We start from the raw sequence: 26,277 nt of genomic DNA on the forward strand, positions 1-26,277 counted from the left end.
TTTACTTATATATCTGCTGCCACCAGGGGGCTCTGTCCATGCATGAACTGAACTGTTTTTATTTTAAACATAGCCCAGAAGGAGACATTTTTGCACCATGTATTGAAGTCTCTTATTTGTGAGACTCCCTCTTCGTAAATCATGGCACCGATCTGCCAAAGGCCACCATCTGGAGCACCCGATGGTGATGCTGATTGTAAACCTGGAAAGACCTCCTCCTCTCCTCTGGCTTGACTTCTGGAAACAAAGGCTAAATCAGACTCTGTGATGACAAGATGTGGGTCAGATTCGTCCCCTTTGTACCTTTTCTATCTAAGACCTGAACTGAAGGCAAACAGTGGATCACATGTTTGCGATACCCTGGCTCATGTGAGATGGGGTTGAGGAAAAAAGCTGCATTTTAAAAAGAAATTAAAAAACACAATTAGACTCTTAACATCTACCGGCTGATTTGAGATTCTCTTCAGTTCATTTCTCACTCGCTGTTTGGAGTTGCTGCATCCTCCTGAGCTCGTGCATCGTCTCCTCAAGACTTCTGATCTGGTTGTTGTGGAGAAACAGGAGTCGAAGGCAGGTCAGGTGATTTAGGGCGCCTGTGCACAAGAGAGAGAGAGAGATGGTGACAAACATGACACAAGGCAGATATTTCCACACACACCTCTGTCATTTCACAAACGGATGAACGTTTGCCATCCTTCAGATGTATCTGGAATGTTAGAGGAAAAAAGAAGACGAACCTGAGACACACTTGATGCTGTTATTGTGAAGATAAAGTTCAGTCAAGCAGCAGTTGAGGGAAACGCGGCTGATCTCTCTGATCTGTAAGAATCAGGCAGTGAGTCCTGCACAGCATGAACAATCTGCTGCTGTACATTCACTTCACAGTCATTCTAAAGTGTGAAGCAGGGCAGCTGGACTTGTCTGTCTACATAACAATTCTGAGACTGCTTGAAGACCTTGGTGGTGAAACTAGATAAGGACCAAGAGAGTGACCTGGGGTATTAGATGGATGTTGGTGCTGCATTGTATGTGGCAGAAAGATGGTGTCTAAGACCACCACCACTACCACTGAACTATCTGGCCTCCTGGTCTAAAATAGGCACTTTGCTGTCCTTGAAAGTGTGTCCCTTCCTGCCTTTGAGGTGTTGATGGACTCCTGAATCCTGACCTGTTAAAGCTGGACTTCCAGCTGCCCCGCATCAAGCTCTTGAATAAAAAAAATGACTAAGTCTTAGTGAGCAGCACCTTGTTGTTGTTCAGCCACAGCTGCCTCAGAAAGCGAAATCTTGATAAGTCAGGGACACTGGTCAGATTTCTGTTTAACACAACACACACACACACAATATAACCTCTGTCTATACAGTTTAAACTGTGGACTTATGTGTGTACATCTGTGTCTTACTTTGCAGCGAGGCTGAGTTGGCAAACATCGCTGTCCTTCCTTACTCCTGGCTTCTGAAGGGACTCCTTGATGTCCTGCTTCGACTAAGAGAAGAACAACATTACATTTGTGTCCATTTAAGGTTTAAATGGTTGTGTTTGATAAAGCTGCTCACCTTGGCCACCGCCATTCTCTGTGCAGTCCTGTGACACCTGTTGCTAGGAGACTCTTCTTTAACAAAGAAAAAAAAACTAAAAAAAGAAAATACTAACTTCTCTTTTCAACAGATTACTTTAGGTTCTGGTTTGCTTTGCCTGTTTTGGCAGGGATGTTGGTATTTAGTTTTTTTCTGTTTCTATTAGTAAATGTTAAACATTTTTTTTCTTCTATGTGTAGATGAGGCAGTGATTCAGCAGGGGGCGGTGTTTCACCAGACAAAGTCAATAGAGTTCTGTAGCAGACAAAATATTAAATATATACAGCCTCATAGTGCAGTGATTCTTTAAAACGAAGGAAAGAATATTGACTGCAAAATAAAAAAAAATAGTATTATGACTTTACTCCAAATTGTGACTTTTTTGACATTTTTCAGATTTCATTCTCATAATTCATATCTCAAATTCGTTTTTGGAATTCGTTTCATTTTTTCATATATTCTAACATGTATCTCAGAATTCTGACCTAATCTTTGAATTTTGCCTGATTTTATTATAATTCTAACTTTAATCTCAGAATCCTGACTTTAATTTCAGTAGCCCTATTATTAATCATATTATATATATATATATATATATGATTAAAATAAGTTAATGAGCATGTTAGATAACACCAGAAAGCAATAAGCCTATTTCTGGTGTTATCTAACATGTTCATCGTTGATCTCTTTTTATGATTGTAATCCTTGTAAGCCTTACTTATCTCATGTATGTTGAGCATCACTTTTCTTTGATGGCTCTGCTGGTTCTTTCTTGTTGTTGTCATAGCCCTTTCTCTATCTCTATGGCAGCTTTCCACTTTAGCTTAGCCAGAGACCAGATTTAAAACTCCAGTACTATATCATGTAAATTTGTTTAGCAATGGTTTGAATGAAATTTCTGCTCATATATGTAAAAGATTCCTGCACTGTGGCTTTAACAGATCATCCTGTCTTTCTGTGTGGCAGCACATCTGATGAGGATTGATAATGGCAGGTGCATTTAAGGTGCTGTAATATTTGGCACTTCAATGTCAGCTTAATTTTTATTATTTTTAATTAAGAATGTGTTTGTTTGGTTTACAGTATAATCGTTAACATACCTGATGGGGAATAACAGCCATGATTAAGACACAGCCCGTCATCCATTGTTTGTCTTCTGCTGGGAACTTCTCCAAACTGTGTTGCCACGGTGACCCCTCTGTCTTGGCTTTGTTCCAGGTGTGGTGCATACCTTTTGTGCCTCGCCACACCTCCCCTTCGTATGCATAGGGGTGCTTCCTGATCATACACACACTCCTGCCATACTGCTTGTCAATATGCTGTTAACCTGGTCACCTTTCATTTCCCATGGGGGCTGGGGGCCAACCAGTTCCTGCTGCAGACACACACACACACAGACACACACACACGCACACACAAACACACACACACACACACAGACACACACACAGAGAGTCAGCTCTCAGCTTTCTCTTTCTTCACACACTGAGAACACAAAGGTACTGGAGCCTATCATGTTTGCTTTATCTAACCCGGTCCCATAAGGAGCTCAGAGGGGCGTCAAAGTAGTCTTCTGAGAAGAGGTGGCCATGTTGTCTTTTATTTTCTCTCGGAAGTGCAGTGAATAAGCCGCTGGTGTGTCTGTTTGAGGACAAACAAAAGAGAGAGGAAACAAAAACAGAGGCTGAGCACAAAACCAAATGACAATAGGATTTTTTTTCTTGCTTGACGGTTAAATTAAGAGAAAATTAGTATTAGAGTACTTTCAGACTTCGTTTTCACATTATTCATGTTCAAATTGAACAGCAACAGAACTCACATTAATGATGTCAGATTCATGGACTTCAGGTTTAAAAATCAAAATCACTTTTTACCTTTTTACATATTTTACTGATGCTTTCCATTGCAATACCAACACTGGGATACACTGGCTTCCAAGGTTTTCCACCCACTGCACATGCTCAGAAGTGTTTCCGACAAATTTTCAAAATCTCCTACCCTACCTTTTATAAATTGATCATCTCACAATGTAAAAGTAGCTCTTTTATTTGTTGATTTAATTTGTGTGTGTGTGTGTGTGGGGGGGGGGCAGTGGTTTTCCGCTAACACAATTTAGCAGCAAAGCAAATCTGTTAGTGTTATCACTGGCGCTTACTGAGTTACATACAGTTAAGAGCAGCTGTGTCATGGTTTTGTGTTTCTTTTGTTAGTTTCTGTTGTATTTTAGTTTGTTTTTTCTTTCCACTCACTGTCGTTTCCTCTTCTCTGAAGAAATCAGTTTACTTGTGTACTGTGGTTCTTAGTTGTAACTCCTGCCTTTGGTCCTTGTTTCTGTGGATGCTCCACCTTCATTGTTTCCACCTCGTTTCTCTCACCTTGTGTGTTTAGTCTCTGACTGTGTTCGAAATCACTCCCTAATCACTATATATGGCCCTATATAGAGATATATGTATCCCACAATGCATCTTGAAAAGTAGTGTCCATCACCTGTCTTGTAAATATAATGATGGTTTAAAGAATGTAGCATGACCGGCTGTGTTTGCTTTAATAATGTTTTGAAACGTTTATTGGGCTATAATGGCACAAAGTATAACTGCTAACAACGTAGTTTGTTTAGCCGGCAGAGATCGGCCCGTTTAATTTGCGACAGCAATGACGTCATTAACGGTGACACAAAATGACGCAGGTAGAGTCTGGAATGTCTGAAAATGCTTTCACGATAAGTTCACTATATGCTGCCCTACACTGACCTCCCCATATGTGGAGTAGGGAGTGAGTGAGTGATTTCGAACACAGCCTGTGTCAGTTCATCTTTTGAATTATTGCTTTAGTTTTCCCTGAGTTGTTCAGGTTATTCCCATCTCTCCTGGTTAATAATAATAATAATAATAATAATAATAATTCCTTTTTGGACACACCATGTCACTAATACACTAACTTCATTATTGACTTCTTTCACTTGAGTCAGACTGTGATGATGAGGAGGGTTATGGGGAGGATCATTCATCAAATCAAATCCACAATCTAGAGGTTTATTTCAAACAAGAGTCCATCAACAGTCAGCAAATAAAACAGACAAGGAGGAAGCAAATAAAACAGACCAGTTTCTAAAACAACACAGGAAGTCACATAGACACAGTCTATTTATTGACATAGTCTATATCAGAAGTGATGTGGTTGAGGTCCAACACAATTATTAAAACGTTTTATTCTGGGCACAGTGACCTATTTGTTTTTTTTTTTTTTTAATTTTTCACCTGTCGAGGTATAGCCTCAGGCGCAAGGAGCTGTGGTGGATTGATCAAGTCCACAGAAGAGCCAGAGGGCTGGGCTGACGTTTCCCTCACAGCTCTGTTTCCTTGTTCTAGTGAAGTGCTTCATTGTTGTAGTTTCATCCCATTTTGAATTCATGGTTAGGGTTAGGATTTGACTGGTTGTTTTCACTTAGTGTACCAGAGACTGTGTACAGATGGATGCCATAACCCCTCAAAAAGTTAAGCTAAACTATCTGCATTGCCCCCTGGTGGCTGGCTGTAGTATAGGTCATAAACCCCAGCAGCCAGCCGGCTCTCTACTGGCTCAGTGTGGAAGTCGGTGAACGTTTGAGTGAGGATGCGGCTTCACCTCCTCCACTACCTAGACCTCTGCTGCACAGACTTTGGTTCCAAGATGGTGTCTTTTTTTGGTGGCTACATAGCTCATAACCAACATGTTGCTGTGTCTGCAACATGGAGACAGAACATCTTCAAATTTAGTGGATTTAAAGATGATTAGAAATTGTTAGTTAAAGGTCAAAGGTCACTATGGCCATAACTCACAGAATCCCTGCAAAAAAATGCAGTTTCACACAACTACACAATAAAATTAAGGGTCAAGTTTACTCATCACATGGCTTCTTCCAAATACTTTTTTTTTTTTTAAATCTGTGTATTTCGTCCGGCACTGATTCACAGGGTAACCTTTCACTCATGAGAAGAATGACATCCTCGGGCTCTCAATAGGGACCACATCATTGTGTGCACGATAATAAAAGCAAACAGGTAAGTGATCTTGCGTATCAGCTTTCATTCGCATGAGCAACAATTAGTGTCTCTGCACGACGCCTCTTTTCATATCAGCAAGACAAGCCTGGAGTGAGTGCACACCACAAGAAGTAATTATATCTCTGCTTGTTTTGTACAGCGGACACACAAAGACTCCAGTTAGTCTGGGCACTCGAACCATTTAGACGTGTAACTGACAGGAACTGAGAGGGCTGCACAGGGAGCATGGCAAAGACAGACGCACACGCAGTGTCGGCTTTCATTCGTGAATTAAACGTGTGCCCCAACAAGTCGCGAGGTGGAGGATTCAACCTTAGCAGAAAACATGAGATGTTGTTTTGAAGCTCTGGGATTGATGTGCTGTCACTACTCTAGATGATCAGGGCTACTTTTAATACAGCAGCTCATTGGAGTTTTGAACCAACTAAATGTAGGAAAGGGTTCATTTTTCCAGGCAATTAAAACATCTTGTGTGTATTAATGTTTTGGAAATAAACCCAACATGGGAAAACTGCTAGCCTGGCCAGCTGTCATAATTCTTGCTCTAACCTGTACAAAGAATTTGTCTGGTCTCTGTGGATTCCAGTTGGATTCATGAGGACCAGTATCAGACAACAACAGGACCAGTATCAACAAAAAACATCCAAAATGGAATGTACTGGCGATGGTATGCGTTGTAATGAATTCAAGGTGTTGCAATTCTGCAGATATTTTTTAATTAAGCAAGCACACCCAGTTCATGAAGAGAATTTTCACAGGCTGAATGGCAGGCCATGGCAGGCTAGAAAACTGCAGTTCTTCACATGGCCACTTGAGGCAGGATCCAATGAAAGATCCAGGATCAGTCCTTCTGACTGGGTAGATGCTCCTTGGTATACGTGCTGTGCTTCCACAGCTCATATTGTACAAATATCTTGGTGGTTACTGGTTTTTAGAGTGGACCTTTCCAACAACTGGTTTATCCATTCATCCATACCCTGACTTCCTATGGCCTGTGTGGTTAGTATGAGCTGGAGGGTGTTGTCAAGGGGTGAGAGGTGAAGTACATCCTGGACAAGACACCAGTCTATTGCAGGACCAACAACCAGTCAAACTCACACCTACAGCTAATTTAGAGTCCCCAAGTGACCTAAAAAGCAAGTCTTTGGTATAAGGAAGGGCGCCAGGGTACCTGGAGAAATCCCACGCACACACACCCGGCATATGTGCAAACAGATTTGTAAAAGGTGAATTACAGTAATCTAAACGAGATGAAATAAAAGTGTGGATAATCATCTCCACATCAGCATTTGACAGCATTGGTCCTAAGTCTTGTTAAAATGTGCATGTCTGGGGAGTCTACACTGGCCGTAGGAGTAAATGTGACTGTGGTTGTTAAGTCTCTTTATGTTACCCCTTGTGATAGACAGGTGGCCTGTCCAGGGTGTACCCCATTCTTTACAACCCTGTAAGGATAAAGCTGATTAGAAAATGAATTAACAATTTAGCCTATTAAAATGATGGCTCTTGATTATCATCATTAAAATGCAAATATAAGTGAACACTCACAGAGGCAGCACACAGTGTGGTCTCTGCAGCTGAGTTCATTTGATCAGAGCTTTGTTGTTATCTTTGAATATAAAGGCTTTCTGGGATACCTTTCCAGATCTGTGTGTTTTTCTATACTTATAGCACAACCTTGTGGTGTTTCATTTGCTTCCATGTATGAAAACAATACTCCTGGCTAAAGATGTGATTATAGACAAGCCAAACAGTGAGGTGGACCCCGAATTTATTTGCTTTAACTTTATTAAATGAAACTGCCCACACAGTAGTTTTATTTTTGGCAGTGGGTTTCAAACTGCTGTTTCCATTAAAGAAATGCTGATGATTCATGTGATTTGGATCAGATCTGTAAATCATCCCTACTTTTATTTCAGAGTGTTAACGAGCCAATTACTCAGGTCTAATGCCATTATCTTCATCATCAAGGATCCTCTGCAGCATCTCTCCAAAATAAAAGCAGTAGGCGGGGTTGTTGTTTGGCAGAGGCGCACCTTAGCTGCCAAAACCAGGAGGCGGGCGGGTCTGCCTCTATAAAACCGCTTCTCCCACATGTGTCTCACCCAGCATCGGTCGACTTATAGGCGGTGAGTAGACCTCCTTTGCTTCCCCCTCTATCACACCCCTCCCTCTGCCTTCCCAGAACCAACCATGCACCTCAGCGCGCATGAGTCGTGCCATTCCTTCTTCTTGATCTGCATTCTCCTGAGGAGCTGCTGCCAAGCATTCAAGAACGACGCCACGGAGCTCCTCTTTACGCACGTAAGCGCACCGGCGCCGGAACTTCAGAGTAACGTGTCCCTGAACCGTGCGCGGAACGGAGGGAGAGGAGCGGCCAGCGCGGTCAGCGCGGCGCACGACAGAGGCGGTGAGTGCTGAGGGGCGCACGGGGATGCGCTGTGGGGAGGATGACCTATTCAGTTATTGATTGGGTATTTATTGCTTTTAATAGATCTTTACTGACCCCCTTAATCTTAGACGGACCTGTCATCATCACCAATAGGATTATGTCATGACAACACTTTTAATTAGAGAGAGATAGAGTGTGATATTTAGTGGAAGAATGTGATCAGTTTCAGAATAATCTCCATAAACACACTCCAAAGCTGTGGCAGCATGTAACACACACCTGGCTGAGAGCTGAGAGAGAGGCTCACTCCTCAAGGAGGTACAGAGAGGAGTTCTCCTTCATTCATCTGTCACAGAGTTGAGGGCTTTGTGATAGAGGTGTGTGAATGGAGACAAGCTTGGGTTACACTGAGAGTACAGAGAGCAGCCTGCAGAAATACAGCAGGCTAATCCTCCTCTTCTTGCATTGATTTGAAACAGAGTTTTTCATATTTGCAGAAGTTTTTGAAGCTTTGTGCTTTTGTGCTCCTGTTTTGTGTAACAGCCAGAAGCTGCAGAGGTTTCTGAACAATGACATTATGTCACTGCATCGAGTGGTGTGAAGTTGTGTTGTCTCGGTTCTTATAAAGGAGTTTGTTCTGGAGTTTTAAGTAAATGTAGTATTTTATTTTTTGTTTTGTTGACAAAACAATGAACTGAGAAATCTGTGTGTGCCCACAGAACGCACTCAGATCGGATGCAGAGAGCTGAGGTCCACTAAGTACATCTCGGATGGCCACTGCACCAGCATCAACCCCATCAAGGAGCTGGTGTGTGCTGGTGAGTGCCTCCCAGCTCAGATGCTCGAGAACTGGATCGGCGGGGCCAACGGTAGGAAGTTCTGGGGTCGCCGGGGAAGCAACCAGGACTGGAGATGCGTCAATGACAAGACCCGCACACAGCGCATCCAGCTGCAGTGCCAGGATGGCAGCACTAGAACGTACAAAATCACGGTGGTCACCTCCTGCAAGTGCAAGAGGTACTCCAGACAGCACAACGAGTCGGGGAACAAGTTCGAGGAGCCAGTCCTGTCACCTCCACAGCTCCTGCACAAGCACAAGACCAAAGGCAAGAGGAGGCCGGGGAAGAACCGGCTGAGTGAGAACTGGCACGAAACGGAACCCTGAGAGATGAAACACATGCAGATGAACTCTGAAGGAGATATTAAAGATGTCCACAGGCTGCAGATGGATTATCTCTGTGTGGTTTATGTGAAGCTGGTTCCTCACAATGATAAGAGAACTCCAAAGGACACGCTGCTTGGACTCATCCTGACAGTATAATCCATGTGGTTAAAGATAATGTGAACCAGGACTGGAGTGTGAGAGGTTCCTGAAGCATCGAGCCAACACTCATTGTCCCAGCTGTGTCCCCTGTGCATGCCTTCCTGTGTAGTCCCTTCACATGCAGATGTAGATCTGCACCAACACCAGAAAACAACAAAACATTTCAAAAAGAATCATGTGTAAATACTTGTACATATATCAAATTCTTACTTGCCTTTTGAAGCATAAATTTTATGATGTAATATATTTTCTGTGGCAACATAATTGTTTTGCTCAAGTGGCATCAGCATGTTAGAAGACCTTTGTCATCAATCAGTCCTGTAATAACTTTTTATGGCATAATAAATATCACTTTTTATCACATGTTGTTTTCAGTGAAAAATATGTGACATTGCAGACATTAAAGCACGAATCAGTAAATAATGAAACCATGCTGACCATACAGGAGGAAATGGGGAGAAACTCATCTTCTACTGTTATAAACAAAACAATCATAATGTTTGTATCATAAGTTATACACCAGCACAGTCTTAATGGGTTGTACAGCAAATGAAAATGTTATTTTGAAAAATAGAGTTCCCTGTGCTCTGCTAGTTTTTGAAGTGAGATCTAGAAATCACGCGAGACTTTGGAGGTATGACGCCGACCACCGGCAGAATCACATACATCAATGGCTACATAATGAGAAATGACCTGCCACCGGAAGTAAAACACGATAATATTCTGCACTATCATTATTTACTACTAAACTTCACTAAAGTTCTAAATTGTGCGGGGTACTCAGCTTTCTTTGCGTGGAGGAGGTCTGTGCCACGGTTGATAATCAAACTATTGCCACTGTGAATAATTTCCTGCAAATTAACATCAAATTATCTTCCCATATTTAAAGGCAAAACATATGTTTTCCGTAACATATTAAATTACAGTCTACTTTTGTGAAACTGTCGGAATGATCAGTTGTGTATTAATATTTTGATTACACGGGGTGCTTTATTTTGAAAGTCCCACGGGAAGTCCGGCGCTGTGCCAGGCCGCTAGCTTCACAGCGGTGTTTGTTGGTTCCATCCACGCTGCCGCCGTGTCCCTCTCCCCCCGCCCCCTCGTCCGGTAACGGGGAATGTACCGTTTGGGCAAACACCTGCTTTGAGTGCCCACTCACACCTCCACTCATGAACTTAATGGAGGTTAGTCATAGTGACATGCAGAGTGATTACTGTGAAGCGGACAGGCCCGCTCATCCTGGGATTTTCCCAACCTGCGAGTCGGGAAAGAGCGACCACCACCCGCCGGAACTGTTTGTCGACTTCCCGGTGTCCGTAGTTCTTCCAGCCGGCGGCACTGGAGAGAGAACCGGTCTGCAGACGCCAAAACAGTTCTGCTCGTTTCTGGGCAGGCCGCTCATCAGCTACACTATCCAGGCTTTCGAGAGGTAGGAAAAAACATACAGCTCCGGTTTGTAGAGACATGGCAGGAGATGGAGACACGTACCTCACCTCCATCCACGGCCGGCTCAACATTAAAAGCGGCCCCTGGTGAAAAATACATGTTGGACCCCCCTGATTAAGCAAAGGAAAAATAAAATAAAACAAAATGCTAAAGGTCACCAGTTACATGAAAACTATATGTAATATTCACTGACACACTAGAGCAGCTTGGTCCTTATGTAATAATTATGCAAATATTTGGCCATTTTTACGCTTTTTATGCTGCAAATTTCTGATGATATTTTACTCAGTTAAAAGTGTCAGAAAGTGCCAGAGGTGCTGTCTGTGTGGCCCAGTGGTTAGATGGAGGCTCCCAGTAGAGGCAGGTCAGAGGTCTTTCCTGTCTTGGGGGGAAAGGGGCTGAGTTGACCACAAGTGACCCTAACCTGACCACAATTACACAGTATTATCATATTGTATTATCATTATAATCATTTTTAAAAGGAATATTTTAACATTTTCTTGCTGTGAGATCAGAAACTAATCACTGTAGCAGATATTTGATGATGACGTTTGCTGTTAATGTGAATCTTACTGATTATCTTAAATAAATTCTTCACAGATGCAGAAACCTTTAAATTTTCTACAGATTAAGAGATTGTCCTTTAAACCTTTGGGTAGAGCCAGGCTAGCTGTTTTTTATGCTTAGCTAATAGTATCTTTTTTGTATTGCATTTTCAAAGATATTTTTTAAGATTATTCTAGATTACAGAGGAAAAATAAAGACCTTATTTTATAGGTTTCACACCTTACAAATCAGATTTTCCTGAGTGCCCGATGTGTTCTTGCAGGGTGTCATGGATCCAACACATCGTGGTGGTTGTTGCCAAAGAAAAAATGGACCTGATGATGGACACCATCCAGAGCTTCCGGCACAGGAAAGTTCGAGTGGTTCCAGGAGGCTCGACTCGTCACAGGTCGATATGCAACGGAGTCTTGGCTCTGGGGGAGAGGGAGGAGGAGAGGCCGAAGGTGGTCATCATACATGATGCTGTGCGGCCTTTTGTGGAAGAGGACTTTCTGTACAAGATAGCAATGGCTGCCAAGGAGCTAGGGGTCAGTACAATATGTTTTTGTTAAGTTTTGTGTAACTCTGATGAACTTTTACTCATTGCAGTTGTTAGTCAGTAGACCCTTTTCCACCACAGGAACTTTTCCCTGGACACGTTGTACTAGTTGTGTTTTGTTTAGACCCTAAAGGTATTTGTCGACAGGTCTGTTTCAACTGCCGGAACTGCAGGGGTGTTTTCGGGTTGTTATTTTGTTAAATATTTGAGTTTTTTTTGTTTACCTCAGAGTTTAAACAAAAAAGGCCTCTGCGTTGAGGTAGCATGATCATCCAATATCATCCACCTCCAATAATAATGTCATTTTATCTTTTTCAAATATTTCCCATGTTCTGTTTATCCAATCAAAAAAAATCTTAACGCAGCACTTCTAAACATATAGCTTAACTTGGGAAGCTTACATTATTTTACCTTGTACACAAACAGTAAATTATTTCTCTAAAATAATAACAAGGTCAAAATTATGAGGCCCACTGATGCTAACTCAGTTGTGGAAGGTTATTGTCAACCTTGAGTGACTAGATTTCATTTTCAAAAACATTTCAGGGAACTCTCCTGAGGAATTCTGGCCCATTCTTCTTTAGTAGATCTCCCAAGCTCCTTCAGATTTACTAGTCTCCTGGCATGGACTCTGGTCTTTTACACTTTAAAGATTTTCAAAGGCTCCTGCAGGCCAGTAACTAACCTTCACATTGCTTTCCTGGAGGTCGTTCTTCACTAGAAAAGATGGATGCTTTGGGTCCTTGTCATGTTGTAAGAGAAAACGAGGACCAGGACCTAGTTTTTCTGCCGTCTGCTTTTGAGTTTCTTTTCATGATTCCTTCCTTCCACCTTGACAAGATTCCAGTTCCAGACACACTGAAGCATCGTCACAGTGTGTTAATATTTCTTTGATCTGTTAAACAGAACATGAGAAGTAGGTGGCTAATAATTGTATTTTTTCTTCCCTGAATGTGCTTTTACGGGGAAACTACCAGCAGCAGAAACACGTTGGATGTATGGACCACCTGCAAACAATCAGGTAGTTCCTGTGGTCTAACAACAGCCAGTTGGGCAACTTTTTCTACCCTTAAAACTGTCTGATAGAGCTCCTATGGTAGAAGCTGCAGCAGTGGAAATTATAGCCTGTCCATTCACCAGCCAACATCACTGGAAAGAACACACAGAAAACATCACAATTACACTCCTACAAATACAAATTCTAAACATCACAATCTTTGCACGGATACATAAACCTGAAAGCAGCCTGTTCTTTGTAGGCACATGATTGCTGAAAGCTCAGAATGAATGTCACATTGTGGAAAAAGCTTCTGAAGGCAGGAAATGTCTATTTCCACATCTAAAAAAACAAACGTAATCCCCCTACAAATGAACGAAATAACCCCAAAAGCCAACAGTTCCTCACGCTTGGAAAGCACAGCGGAGCTAAATTAAATTTTAACTGTAGCTCATACTTCACTTCTTCTTGTGCTTTTAGCTGATAAGTACGGACTGAAGACAAATTCACAGTGTTTAACTGCAGCTGGAGCTTCAGCTGGTGTGGTTCTCCAAGAGCAAAGCGTGACTTTCATTTGTGCGCTCTACAGTTTATGTCTCAGGCAGTGTTAACACAAACACCTACATACAAGAAGGTCAAGTTTTCCAGTTAAGTTCAGATCAAAGAAAACTAACAACTTCACCTTCTTGTAACAAGATGAATCCATCTTTTTGTAAACTGTTTGTCAGGCGGACAGCTGTGTGCTGCTGTTTATGTCCTCAGTGATGGACAGAAAACATTTGGAGCACAGCCACGGCTACTCTGACCATTACTTTCATAATGATTCATGTTTCAGGCTTTATTGCGGGTCACACAGGTTGTAAAGAAATAAACTCTCTGACACCAGGCCACACATTTAAATTGTCTTTCTGTGTGTGTGCATGCTTTGTGATGAACTTCCACAGCAGGCGGCCTGGTCTTCATTAGCTCGCCAGTATCCACACTCTATGACAGAAAGCCTGTCTCCGCTGAAAAGCAGCAGATTAATTTTGATTTTAACAGCATGTGTAACACGCAGAACATGTGTTTGCTTTCCTTTTATTTGCTTCACACACACACACACATGAAGACACACACAGGCTGCTCTTGGAAGCTGTCTTTATTCGTGCCACAGCAAGGTGAAAATATTATCACAGTAAGTTTGATTATTTAAAATTTTCACACAGTGCGTGCTTTAGCTACGCTGGTTAAGATGGATTTATTATTACAGTTTGATCGTGGCTGCTCAGTGCAACCTAGGAAATGTTCTTTCTTGCTTTTGTTGAACTGTAACAACAACAACAAAAAAGCCTCAGGTCAAGTTACTGGCTGTGCTGTCTTAACTCATGGGTCTTTAGCATAATATTGTTATAACGGTTGTGGAGAACATATATTAAAAAGAACTGAACAGTTTTGCCAACACATTAGGGGGAGATATTACATCCATGTGTCATTGACACTACAGATGTGCAGATTTTGCTATTATACATGTACGTTTGCACAGTTCACGAAACTGTGATAAAGGTTGCTGATCCGTATTTCTTTGTGTCAGGGCTGCCCAATCTGGAGCCTGCTGGCCCAGTATGACCTAGATTGTCTTTGTTTTGGCCTGCTATGCAGTGTGTGCACCTTATGTCGCTGGACATGCAGCAACTGAGGCACATTAATAAACAAAATAAAAATAATTAAAATAATACCAAGAGGGAGCTGTTTTTGGCAGTGAATTGTGTCATTTTTGGCCCTCAGCCTTCTTTATTTTTGGCCCTTCATTGAAGAGTTTGGATGCTGCTTCCTCAGCTCATGTTGTTGTCAATTTCATCTAAACAAAGTCCTTCTATTTCTTTTTTGCATGCAGGCAGCAGGAGCCATCCGACCTCTTGTTTCCACGGTGATAGCCACCACATCGGAGGGCTACCTGGATCATTCTCTAGAACGGGCCAAGTACAGAGCCAGCGAGATGCCTCAGGGGTTCACATATGACGTCATCTACCAGGCGTATAAGAGGGTAGGTTCATCATTTAGGTCTTCCTAAAAAGTTGGTGTCAGTGTTGCAGTGGCAGCACGTGATGGCAGGCTAATCAGAATGCAAGTTAACATCATGTTTTCTGTAATAATGTAATATATGTAAAATATAATGTAAAATACAAATTCTTATAATACGCCAGTCATCACATAACAAACCTTCTGACTTGGATAGACCCTCAGACTGTAAATGAAGAGGAAACGATACGTTTTTGTTTTGAAGAACAGTTTTGAAGCTCTTCCTAACGTGATCTGATTTTGCCTAATTTCCGGTTAATAACAAATATGAGCAAAACAGAGGGGCATAAAAAGAGGGCAGCTTCCTGAGCCAGAAGTGTGCACCCACCTTCTAGTCTCCCCTTAATTTTAAGATGGCAAACACAGTTAATCCAACAGGGCACAATCTAAGCCAGCTGTCCACCTGTTATTAAGCAAGTGTGCAATTAATTTGCATAACTACAGGCTTAAATATTTTTAAGACAGATGAGATATTTCAAAATTCACCTACTATAAAAAGTTATCCATAGAGACCAAAACAGGTTTTTGCACCAGGCAGTAAACATGTTTATTTCTGCTGTACATTTTAACTGTGTGCCAACCTCCCACGCCAAAATATCCAGAACTGCAGTTCCTTCCATGGGCTCCAAATGTGAGTCAGTCCCCATAGACCCATCATGTTATGTGTTCAGCTCCAACCCAAACATGTTTGCAGCCTGCTACAGAAACCCTTGTATTCCCTACTGATAAATTCTTTTATGACAACTGCTTTAAGGAGGATTTTTTTATGTAATTTGGATTATAGTTATGAAAAACAAAAATTAATACACTGCCAACATGGTAGACCATAGCCTCCCACATAGGCTCAACTCTGCACATATAGGCACACTGTTATCATTTTTAGGAGAGTCTTTGGGATTGGTTTGTTTTGGTGCCAGCCTCAAGTGGACATTTGAGGAACTGCAGCTTTTTACCACTTGATCAAATCATCGTTTTCAAGATCAGGCTTTCCTCTTGAAACAAACACAAACTTTTAGACCAAACCCCCAAGCTCGTCACTGCACAGCTCTGGAGTGCAGTGGTATGTATAAAGGCTGTCCTCAGTATGTGGCATTATTGGCATTCTGATGATAAAGATAATCATTTGAGTTCCTCTTGAGGCGAAGTTTTACAGCTACATTTGTAAAAACAGCACATAATCACAGGATGGACAAATCATGTCCTGCAGGCATGTGCCTCTCACTCCTGGTGTCAAATAATTACCATAAAAAGGTCTCTCCAATATTACAAAATGACAGGCTGAGATTTATGCTCTAAAAATTACACTACTTAGATGACAAAGGGCTTTATGATTCTCCTCCATCATAACAGGCCTTCACAGTCCTCCATTGTTCCGCTGATGTGCCAGAACCTGCAGGGTTTTACTCAGAAGAGCTTGTGGCGTAGGTGCTATCATTTTCCCTTTGGCCTGCGCTGCAGTGTCTGGGAAAGAAATGACACGTTCATATATTCTGCCACACTGCAGATTAGTCTGGAACAAAAAGTGAACAAAAGCTCAGTTGGAAAAATGGTAAAGGAGCGTTGAAATTACATGGCACATTAAAGCGCGTTCAGATTAATAGGCTAAGCAGTTGAGTGCGTTTTAATATGCTTACCTGAAAAATGGAAAGAATCCATCCGCAGACGTAAGCTGTAAATGTGTCGAGGCTTATTGCTTAAGCCTGGCTGGGCCAATTTAATGTGAAATTTGAGTTGCAGAAGTTGACCTTATTTATTTTTCAGACATTTTGCTACTTCATTAGTTCCTCCAATAGCCACGGTACATGAAGGATGCAGCAAACTTTGAGCGAAGAGCCGAAATATGCCTACAACTGGAACAGTTATTTTTATTCCTGGCACATATGAATCTTCAGATTGCTTTGAGAGCGCTGTTAGCTTTGGCATTTTTCAGAAAATGAGCTCACTTTTGTGCCGCAGTGTCAAGGCCAGTCAAAAAAGGCAAACTGGAGATGGAGAAGGAGGAGGTCGGTGGAGAGTGTGTGTCCGCCTCCTCCTCTTTTCAACCTTTCAAAGAGGGGGAAAGTGTAAGGTGTCTGTCAGGTTAGGACTGTAGGACATGCTCATGAAAAATCTCTGAGAGCTGCACATTTGTAGCTTGACATCCATTGACAGGAGAAGAACTTAGGGCAGAAAAGACAAAAGGGGAGACACTTTATCCAGTCCCCAGTGAGGGCTTTTGTACCAGGAGAAAATGCTAAAGGTTAAATTACCTGAAGACCGAGAGCACATCTCCGCTGTAATTTCTCTCTTAAGTTCCACAGCCCCTGGAATAAAAGACCCCTCTCTTTTATAGCTTGATAAAATATTACCCAGATATAATCTCAGGTAGCCTGAGTTCGTCTTTGTAGTCCAGACAGGAGTTCACCGCCTCAGTCCAAATGTCCATATGATCTTCACAAATGAAGATTTCCCAGCAACACACAAATAAGTCAACACACAAATAAAATGCTCATTACTGCAATTAAATAATAATCTTTTAGCTCAGGGACAGAGAAGTGACACACAAATAATATATGCATTTTTAAACCAGCTTACTTCGGGGTATCTGGCCCCTTTGTTTTTCTAAGACATTAAAATGTTGAGCAGAGATTTATTGTAAGAAAAATAATGACCACTTCATATGATGTGTCCTCCAGATGAACATGGGAAAATGTCATATAAACCCAATGAAACAATATTGCACATTTTAAATCTTGTGTCAGAGAGATAAGAGTGTTACAAGGCCAAGAGACCTGAGGCCAAAGAAAACAGTGTCCTCTGCAGCTCCTGCTGAAAAATGTGGTGATGGCAGCATCCTGTTATGCTCTCAGTGCTTTTCAGTACATCTTTGTGCCTGCTTCAACTACTACTGACCAATTTACACAGACATTTCAAAGGTTCTTTACAACTTATCCTATGTTTGTGTCTATAATAAAAGCACCTCAGTATCTATTGACCATTGAATATATAAAAACAAACTACATCACTCAGCCAGTGTTATTCCCTACAGAGTCTAATATAATTCTATGAATGTGATGGAAATACACTATCCACACTGTTCCTCTGTCCTTTGTCCCTTCTGCAGTGTACTGAGTCAGACTTTGAGTTTGGCACCGAGTGTCTCCATCTCGCTCTGCAATACTGCGGCACCAATGCCAAGCTCATCGAGGGTCCGCCAACGCTGTGGAAGGTGAGTTCACCAGGGACCTGGTTTGGAGGATTTGGTGATCTTGGGTAGCACAGCTATATATCTGCACAGTTTTTTTAATGAGCAGGAAAAAAAGCTTATGAATGGAAGGTAAGGGAAAGCAACAATGTATTGGATGTGACATTCAGGATAAGCACGAGGAAATGAGTTTAAGTATATGTTTTGTTTATAGTGATGATGTAGTGTAGCTATTTAAGGATCCATTCCAAATAGCAAAAGTTTTAGTTTTATGTTCTGAAATGTCCTTTGTGTTAAAAAAAGATGTTGATCAAATTTCATTTGCTGTGCTCCAAGCATTCCATTAACGGCCTAATGGCCTGAGGATAATCCAGAGTGCTGGTGCACAAGCCAGGGTGCTCCCTCGCCAAAGCTGTGACCTCTTCCCTCACAGGTTGCATGACTGTGAGTTGTAGCAGCTCAGTTGCTGAAGAATGTTTACCCCCTTTCTTTTAAAAACCATTTTCTTCCACGCTCTTTATGGATTCATGGAACCACAAGACCTAATGTATGAACACTATGTGTGTTGTGAGACTGTCAGACAATAGATTACGAAACAAAATGCCATTTCAGACATGAGGAATGAGTTTGTGGTGTTGGTCGAGTATGGCAGGTTTACCCCCAGAGTAGGAAGTTTTTTGGGCAGCATGGGAACTAAATGTAGTTCTGAGGTCCTCCAGACAAATCCTGTGCCCAAATTGGATCCGGCCCAGGGTCTCTGGAAAAGTTAATATGTCTCTCTCTTTTTTAACATCTAAACCTATATACTGTAGAATCAGAGGTATTTTTCAACCACATGAAAGTTTTAAGGCTAAATAAATGTACTTCATACAGGCCCGGTCCTTGCAGTCCTGAAATAATGCAGACCAGGGCAGACACACAGCATTACACAAAGAATGGAGGTGGAAAGTACAATAGTCACATCACCTTGCTCCAGCGTAGCTTACAATGGTCAAAACATGCTTTATGCATCTAATTCCTAAAGCACAGGGCACTCCACCGGTTTTAGGGCCGCTCAGGAGCTACCATGTAGTAAAAAAAAAACAACCCTGGAAGCTCTTGTGTTTGTAGTTTCAGCTGTGAAAAACCCACCGCAAGGCGGGCTGCTCTGAAGCAGCCCGGTAGTTTGAGTGGTTCAAAAGCAAATATTGACCCAAGGTAACTAGGCAAAGACCGATAAGGAAAACTAAATTGTTGCCGTGTGGTTTGGCAGCAGCACAAGTACATAGATGCCAGTCTGTCAGTCCAACACATTAGTGCAGACTGTCAAGGATTGCGATATACATATTCCTCCCTTAAACAAGCGGCATTATCAAGCTCAAATGTCAATTAGTGAGCTCTTTGAGCCATTTTTAGACCAGGATGAAAAAGTTTGCTAATTGTGTTTTTCTTGGTTTGACACATTCGATGTCACAGATGCAACACAGGAAAAAGTGGTTGGTAAATCGTTGAAACCAGGCTGCTAGCCGGTGCATACCTGTCTGTGGATAAAAGAAGCCAGGGTCTTGTTGTACAGTGTTAAAGGAACTTCAAGTACACTACCGTTCAAAAGTTTGGGGACACTTGAAAATGTCTTTTTAAAAAAAACAAAAAAAAAAGTTTTGTTTTTTCAATGAAGATAACATTAAAGTAATCAGACATACAGTCTAGACGTTGTTAATGTGCTAAATGACTATTCTGGTTAGAAAAGGCTGATTTTAATGGAATATATATATAAAAGTATACAGAGGCCCTTTTCCAGCAGCCATCACTCCTGTGTTCTAATGCTACATTGTGTTAGCTAATGGTGTTAAAAAGGCTAATTGATGATTAGAAAACTCCTGTGAAACTATGTTAGCACAGCTGAACTGTTACGCTGATCAGAAAAGCTGTAGAACTGGCCTGGTGACCCCAAACTTTTGAACGGTACATATTTTAAAACCTTGCCACATAAAACCAGAATTTCTTTATTTGAACAAGGTATAATTGTGTCCTCCAGGTGACCTACAAACGGGATCTGGCTGCTGCGGAGTCCATTATCAAAGGTGAGTCCTCATAAATGTACCTTTTTAAAGGACATCCTGTATGTATATAGCAGGTTTTTCATCTCCTTACGTTATAAGGTATGTGTACACGTATACCTGAATGGCTGTTTCCCTGTTGGTGCTCTCAGACAGGTTAAATGGTCAGAAATAAGAGGGTTTTGTGTCTTTTTGTGTGGTCTTGAGTTTGAAGTGAACAGGTGACATTGAACTAAAACTGCCCGTCACTGTAGTTAGAGGGGGAAACATTCTTTGTTGTTTAGCCTGGTATGAACAGTCAATGAATACAAGCATGTCAGGACAAGGGAGACGATCACAATCGCAGAAATGGAAATAAACACAGCCCTATATTTCACCCCTACAAGCACCTGGACCAACAAGTACCTGTTTGATGATGACATAAGGTGCATGGTGATTATTCCCAGAGCTTCTGAAGTGAATGAATTCATTGTGTGTATGTGTGTTTTTTCAAGAAAAGATGTGGAAGAAAGTTCTCACATATGTCAGTTTGAGAAACTGACGAGTTTCACTTTGTGTTTGTTTGCATTTCGTTGTGCTCGTCTACATGCACAGGGTGTGTTTGAGTGTATGCTGGATTGAAGTGAGTGTTTGATTGACTGGATTACTCAATAGATGGCTTTTAAGTGAGCGTAAGTGAGTGAGCCCTTGCGTGGTGAGTTGATCTTCATATTAATGTATTTCTGCGTATATATGACCCAAAACATCAGCTGATGTTCACTTTTTCAAGTATATGTACCCAATCAAACATGAGACAGAAATATTTGACTCTGTGATGTATTTATTTAGGAAAATGATTCAATATTATGTACAGTGTTATGCAAAACTTGGGGAAAATCACTGCATCAGTTTGTCACTTCAAAGCGTTTATTGTCATGTGCACAGTATAGAAACCGGTTTCCCTGTGCAATGAAATTCTTGCTGCTCACACTGAATGCCATAAAGTTTTAAGAAGTCAACATTATGTTATACCTTATGGAAACAGAAACATTTCAGTAGCAAAATAACTATAACTAATTTTTTTCGGCCTATCACATCTTTCCTTCACAGTGACTGCTCCTGTGGTCTTCCATTTCTGCACTACATTTCTGACAGAGGACACACAGTCCAAACCTTCAAGATCATTTCTTGTACCCTTCTCCTAATTCATAACAATGAATTATCTTTTTTTTTTAGTGACTGACTCACAGTCACCTCCTCGCATGTTGACGTACGACATATCGCCTGCAATTCAGTGAATGGTCATCGTACAAGCTGCACGCATCAAACTTGACGTCATAGCAAAGTTTATTCACGTCGTGTAGTGTGTCATGCAATAGTCTTACAAGATTGCTAAAAATCGCACAGTGTAGAAAGGCCATAAGAAAGAACCTAGGACAAGCACAGCCAGCTTTACCTTTGTTAAACAGCCTTTTTCATGATTCATTCCACCTGTCTTTGTAACTGAAGATCTAACGAGCCAATCAAAGCAGTTTTGTGCTGCAACCTCTCCCTACAGGTCTTGAAATGAATGTGATTAAAAAGGTGCTGAGTCTGGAAAACAAACGTTGTTGCTGTGATCTTCTCCTATAAAGGTACAGCAATTATCATGAAATCAGTAGGGTCCCCCAAAACTTTTATATGGCAAATGTATGTATACCTTTAGGATTAACAGCTAATTTAAGGCCAAATTAGAGTCTGTTAAGTGGTGCTTAAAACAATAGGATGGAAATCTGACCAGTGTATGTATGTAGCATTGCAACCAACAGCTAAATCCTAAAGAAAAAGGGCGGGGTAACACAAATGATTACATCCCAGCTCCATATGTTACTAAGCACAGACCATTTGGGAGGCATCCATATGCATTTCTGTCATTAGCCTACTACAAATACCCTGCTACAATAATAAGAGATCATGGTGGAGGATTTGGTTTCAAAGGTTTTGTCCGATGAGGTGGGATAGCATCTGGAGGCAACATTTCTAATCTACACACACGATCGTAAACAAATCATTGCATCTCTTTTCTTGTAAAATGTCTGCTGTGAATAGTACCACACTAAAACATGTCTCTTTACTTTCAGAGTCTCTGTCACGATCAGCCTGCGTCATCACAGGTGGATTGGCCCAAGCTGCATCACTGGCTGAAGAGCTTCAGAAGGCATCTCTGGATGTGGTATGCCTGTGTGTGTGTGTGTGAGTGTGTGTGTGTGTGTGTGTGTGACAGAAAAAGCAATATAAAAGGTTTGTTACGCTGATGATGGTAAAGATCCTCATCAGTTTACCATGTTATTTTCCTCTGTCTCCCTCGTCCACCCATCTTGTACCTCAAATCCCCTCACATACTCTGCGCGCTCCACTTGGGTGGCCCGGTGGTAAGACTTGCCATCTGCGGTCAGACCTCTAATGGAGCCTGTCTGGGACATCCACACTCTGAAACTTTCCTCCTCCTCATTTTCTCCCATCCGCGACCTCCACCTCTCACTCCCCCCCCCTGACTGCACGCAGGAGAGCAGATGGCAGTCAAATTTCCTGTATCGTGGGAGTTTCCTTGATTGAGTGTTTAGTGACGAGTCCTTACCTCCTCCTCCTCCTCCTCCTCCAACCACCCTGGCTCAGGCTGACTTGACCACCTCACAGTTTCCAAAGCTGTACATATCCCTCCCCTTTTATGCATAATCATTTTTGGGCACATCAAGTTCCCATGCTGCGTTCAGCTGCAAACATCCTCCATTTAATTTGTAAAATTGTTCCTAATAGACAATGGAAAACAGTATCCATATGCAAAGCAGTAAAGAGTGACAGTCTGCGATATTAAATGTGACAGCACAGACCACGTAGAGGTTCCACATGTGAAACGCTCTCCTTCACCTCAACAACTTTTGGGTTTCCCTTGAGCAAGCCACGTAACCAGTAACTCAAACCACCTTTCTTAAAAAAAAAAAGAATTGTGGAAAAAATGGAAAATGAAAAGTTAGAAATTTACAAGAACAAAAAACGTGGCTATTCTCTCACAGTAAAGCTAAAATTTCCCAGGAAGAACACTGATATTGTCGTATATCGTATAAGTGGCATTCAAAGCAGTTCCTTTGAGGATGGCAAGAACACTTAATGTCAAGCATTTGATTAACAGTTCTATAATTAATACAAATGTGTTACAAGGTTATCCTGCATGCTAAAAATACATTTCTGTATGCTAAAGGTAGAAAAATTGCCTTGAAAATGAAATGAAAGAAAGGAATTTGTGTCCGCACCTCTTTGAACAAACACAAAGCGTGGCTAGGCTTTTCTTCACACCTGTCACCTCTTACTCCTCTCCAGAGCTGATAAATCAGCCACACATGGTTTCATGTATAGAAACACATTTCGGAATCTTCCTGATGTGTGTCTATATTTATATCTTTATACTCTCTGAGTGTAACTGCTGACAGTGGAGGGCGACAGCTGAGCATGTTTCCGTGTTCCACGGTGATCCAGACAGTTCATCTTTCTTTAAACTCGCTCCAAGACCTTCATCAGCGGGTGTCAAAATGAGCGGAACTCGCTGTCAGGTGCTGGACCGGGCCCCAGAGACGGATTGGGGTCGGCGTCGGCCCTTCTTGGATCGGCTGATTGGAGCCATTCCCGTCCTGTGCTCAGGTGGCCGGTAGCTGGCCCCGGTTTTCCGGTGCGTGCGTCGGAACCAGATACGTCTTTTTCAGAGAGTTTGTGAGGGAGAAAGAATAATGGGAGGGATGAAAGGCTGGTGGAAGTAGCACAAGATAAAGAATTACCTTTGTCCCAGTGCCATTACATGAATCTAATACAGGGATAAGCGGCTTGTGTGCAGGTGGAGGATTTTGGTTGCTTGTGTGTGTGCCGGAGAAATGAAGCCACTCACAGTAGGAATATGATTCAGGGTTATTTCAGCAGGACACTGTCTGAGAGATCCATGTGGTCCAGTTTAAATCCAGGCTTAAAGAAAGAAACAAGATGATGTTGAAAATAAATATGTCACATTGGAAATGCCACAAACGATATCTTAACATCTTCTTAGTAGAAGTGATTACTTGAATAAACCAATAAACCGATAAGCCACAATTTGGTTTTTAAAGGTCCCCTTTCTTAAAGAGTGGGAGGGTCTGTTCATTCAAATGGCCATGCCCATCCTTATGCATAACTTTAAGCCTTAAAATGATTAAAACAAGTGACATTTGTCTGTTTTCCTGAATAAGGAAATCTATAGAGACCAAACTGTCTTTGTCCCTACAGGCTGTAAACATGTTTATTTCTGCTGTGAGGTTGGACATGTTAACATGGAGGTCTATAGGACTAGATTTAAGTGACCAGTCATTTTCTCATTTAATAGAATTACTTCATATATTAAACACAAGTGATTTGAGTTACTGTTTGACGTTTGAATTTTCTTCAGTCAAGGGATGCTCCACTGCAATATTTAGCATAGGTAAAGGGCCGATACTGCAAAATTACATAGGTGGCTATGAGAAAATACAATTCAGTTCAGTTTCATTTGTATAGAATCTTTTACAATCGAAATTAATTGGCTAATTTCAACCACATTTAGAAAACAATGAATACATATCATTTAGTATCTAGGGTCATAGATTCATATTATAGCACTCTGCATAAACACTTAAATACTCCAGTTGTATTACATTAGTTGTAAACACATTGACACCTGATGCTCTGGCTTGTCTGCACCATTTTCTTGCTTTTTTTAAAAGTGTATTTTTCTGCCCAGAATAATCATTTTACAGTAAATATTGATCCATGCAATGAACTACATACGCAGTACATCCTTTACTTCCTAATGAAAACAGACGATCTCTGTACAACTTTGTTAAAGACGAGCCTGTATTGTGAAACCCTCTGTGTGATGTCTTGTATATACAGTGCCTTGCGAAAGTATTTGGCCCCCTTGAACTTTGTGACCTTTTGCCACATTTCAGGCTTCAAACATAAAGATATAAAACTGTAATATTTTGTGAAGAATCAACAACAAGTGGGACACAATCATGAAGTGGAACAAAATTTATTGGATATTTCAAACTTTTTTAACAAATAAAAAACAGAAAAGTTGGGCGTGCAAAATTATTCAGCCCCTTTACTTTCAGTGCAGCAAACTCTCTCCAGAAGTTCAGTGAGGATCTCTGAATGATCCAATGTTGACCTAAATGACTAATGATGATAAATGGAATCCACCTGTGTGTAATCAAGTCTCCTTATAAATGCACCTGCACTGTGATAGTCTCAGAGGTCCGTTTAAAGCACAGAGAGCGTCATGAAGAACAAGGAACACACCAGGCAGGTCCGAGATACTGTTGTGGAGAAGTTTAAAGCTGGATTTGGATACAAAAAGATTTCCCAAGCTTTAAACATCCCAAGGAGCACTGTGCAAGCGATAATATTGAAATGGAAGGAGTATCAGACCACTGCAAATCTACCAAGACCTGGCCGTCCCACTAAACTTTCAGCTCATACAAGGAGAAGACTGATCAGAGATGCAGCCAAGAGGCCCATGATCACTCTGGATGAACTGCAGAGATCCACAGCTGAGGTGGGAGACTCTGTCCATAGGACAACAATCAGTCGTGTACTGCACAAATCTGGCCTTTATGGAAGAGTGGCAAGAAGAAAGCCATTTCTTAAAGATATCAATAAAAAGTGTCGTTTAAAGTTTGCCACAAGCCACCTGGGAGACACACCAAATATGTGGAAAAAGGTGCTCTGGTCAGATGAAACCAAAATCGAACTTTTTGGCAACAATGCAAAACGTTATGTTTGGCGTAAAAGCAACACAGCTCATCACCCTCAACACACCATCCCCACTGTCAAACATGGCGGTGGCAGCATCATGGTTTGGGCCTGCTTTTCTTCAGCAGGGACAGGGAAGATGGTTAAAATTGATGGGAAGATGGATGGAGCCAAATACAGGACCATTCTGGAAGAAAACCTGATGGAGTCTGCAAAAGACCTGAGACTGGGACAGAGATTTGTCTTCCAACAAGACAATGATCCAAAACATAAAGCAAAATCTACAATGGAATGGTTCACAAATAAACATATCCAGGTGTTAGAATGGCCAAGTCAAAGTCCA

The 26,277-nt window shown here is 41.5% G+C and overlaps 2 protein-coding genes across 2 annotated transcripts in view; both read left to right on the forward strand.

The window, feature by feature from the left end:
• The first annotated feature begins 7,745 nt into the window (after positions 1–7,745).
• sostdc1a (sclerostin domain containing 1a) lies at positions 7,746–9,679 on the forward strand. Its single transcript, XM_028425870.1, has 2 exons — positions 7,746–8,030; positions 8,732–9,679. The coding sequence occupies exons 1-2, from the start codon at positions 7,814–7,816 to the stop codon at positions 9,175–9,177; spliced, it is 663 nt and encodes a 220-aa protein (XP_028281671.1). The 5' UTR covers positions 7,746–7,813; the 3' UTR covers positions 9,178–9,679.
• A 690-nt stretch (positions 9,680–10,369) lies between these two features.
• Positions 10,370–26,277, forward strand: part of crppa (CDP-L-ribitol pyrophosphorylase A) — a 43,785-nt gene continuing 27,877 nt past the window's right edge. The window contains exons 1-6 of the mRNA XM_028426396.1: positions 10,370–10,765; positions 11,612–11,876; positions 14,758–14,907; positions 18,046–18,150; positions 20,144–20,189; positions 22,265–22,356. Of these exons, the coding sequence (XP_028282197.1) occupies positions 10,506–10,765; positions 11,612–11,876; positions 14,758–14,907; positions 18,046–18,150; positions 20,144–20,189; positions 22,265–22,356 (918 nt within the window). The 5' untranslated portion in view covers positions 10,370–10,505. The remainder of the gene's footprint in view (positions 10,766–11,611; positions 11,877–14,757; positions 14,908–18,045; positions 18,151–20,143; positions 20,190–22,264; positions 22,357–26,277) is intronic.

This window comes from Parambassis ranga, chromosome 16, assembly GCF_900634625.1.
Source record: "Parambassis ranga chromosome 16, fParRan2.1, whole genome shotgun sequence".
NCBI classification, from domain to species: Eukaryota; Metazoa; Chordata; class Actinopteri; family Ambassidae; genus Parambassis; species Parambassis ranga.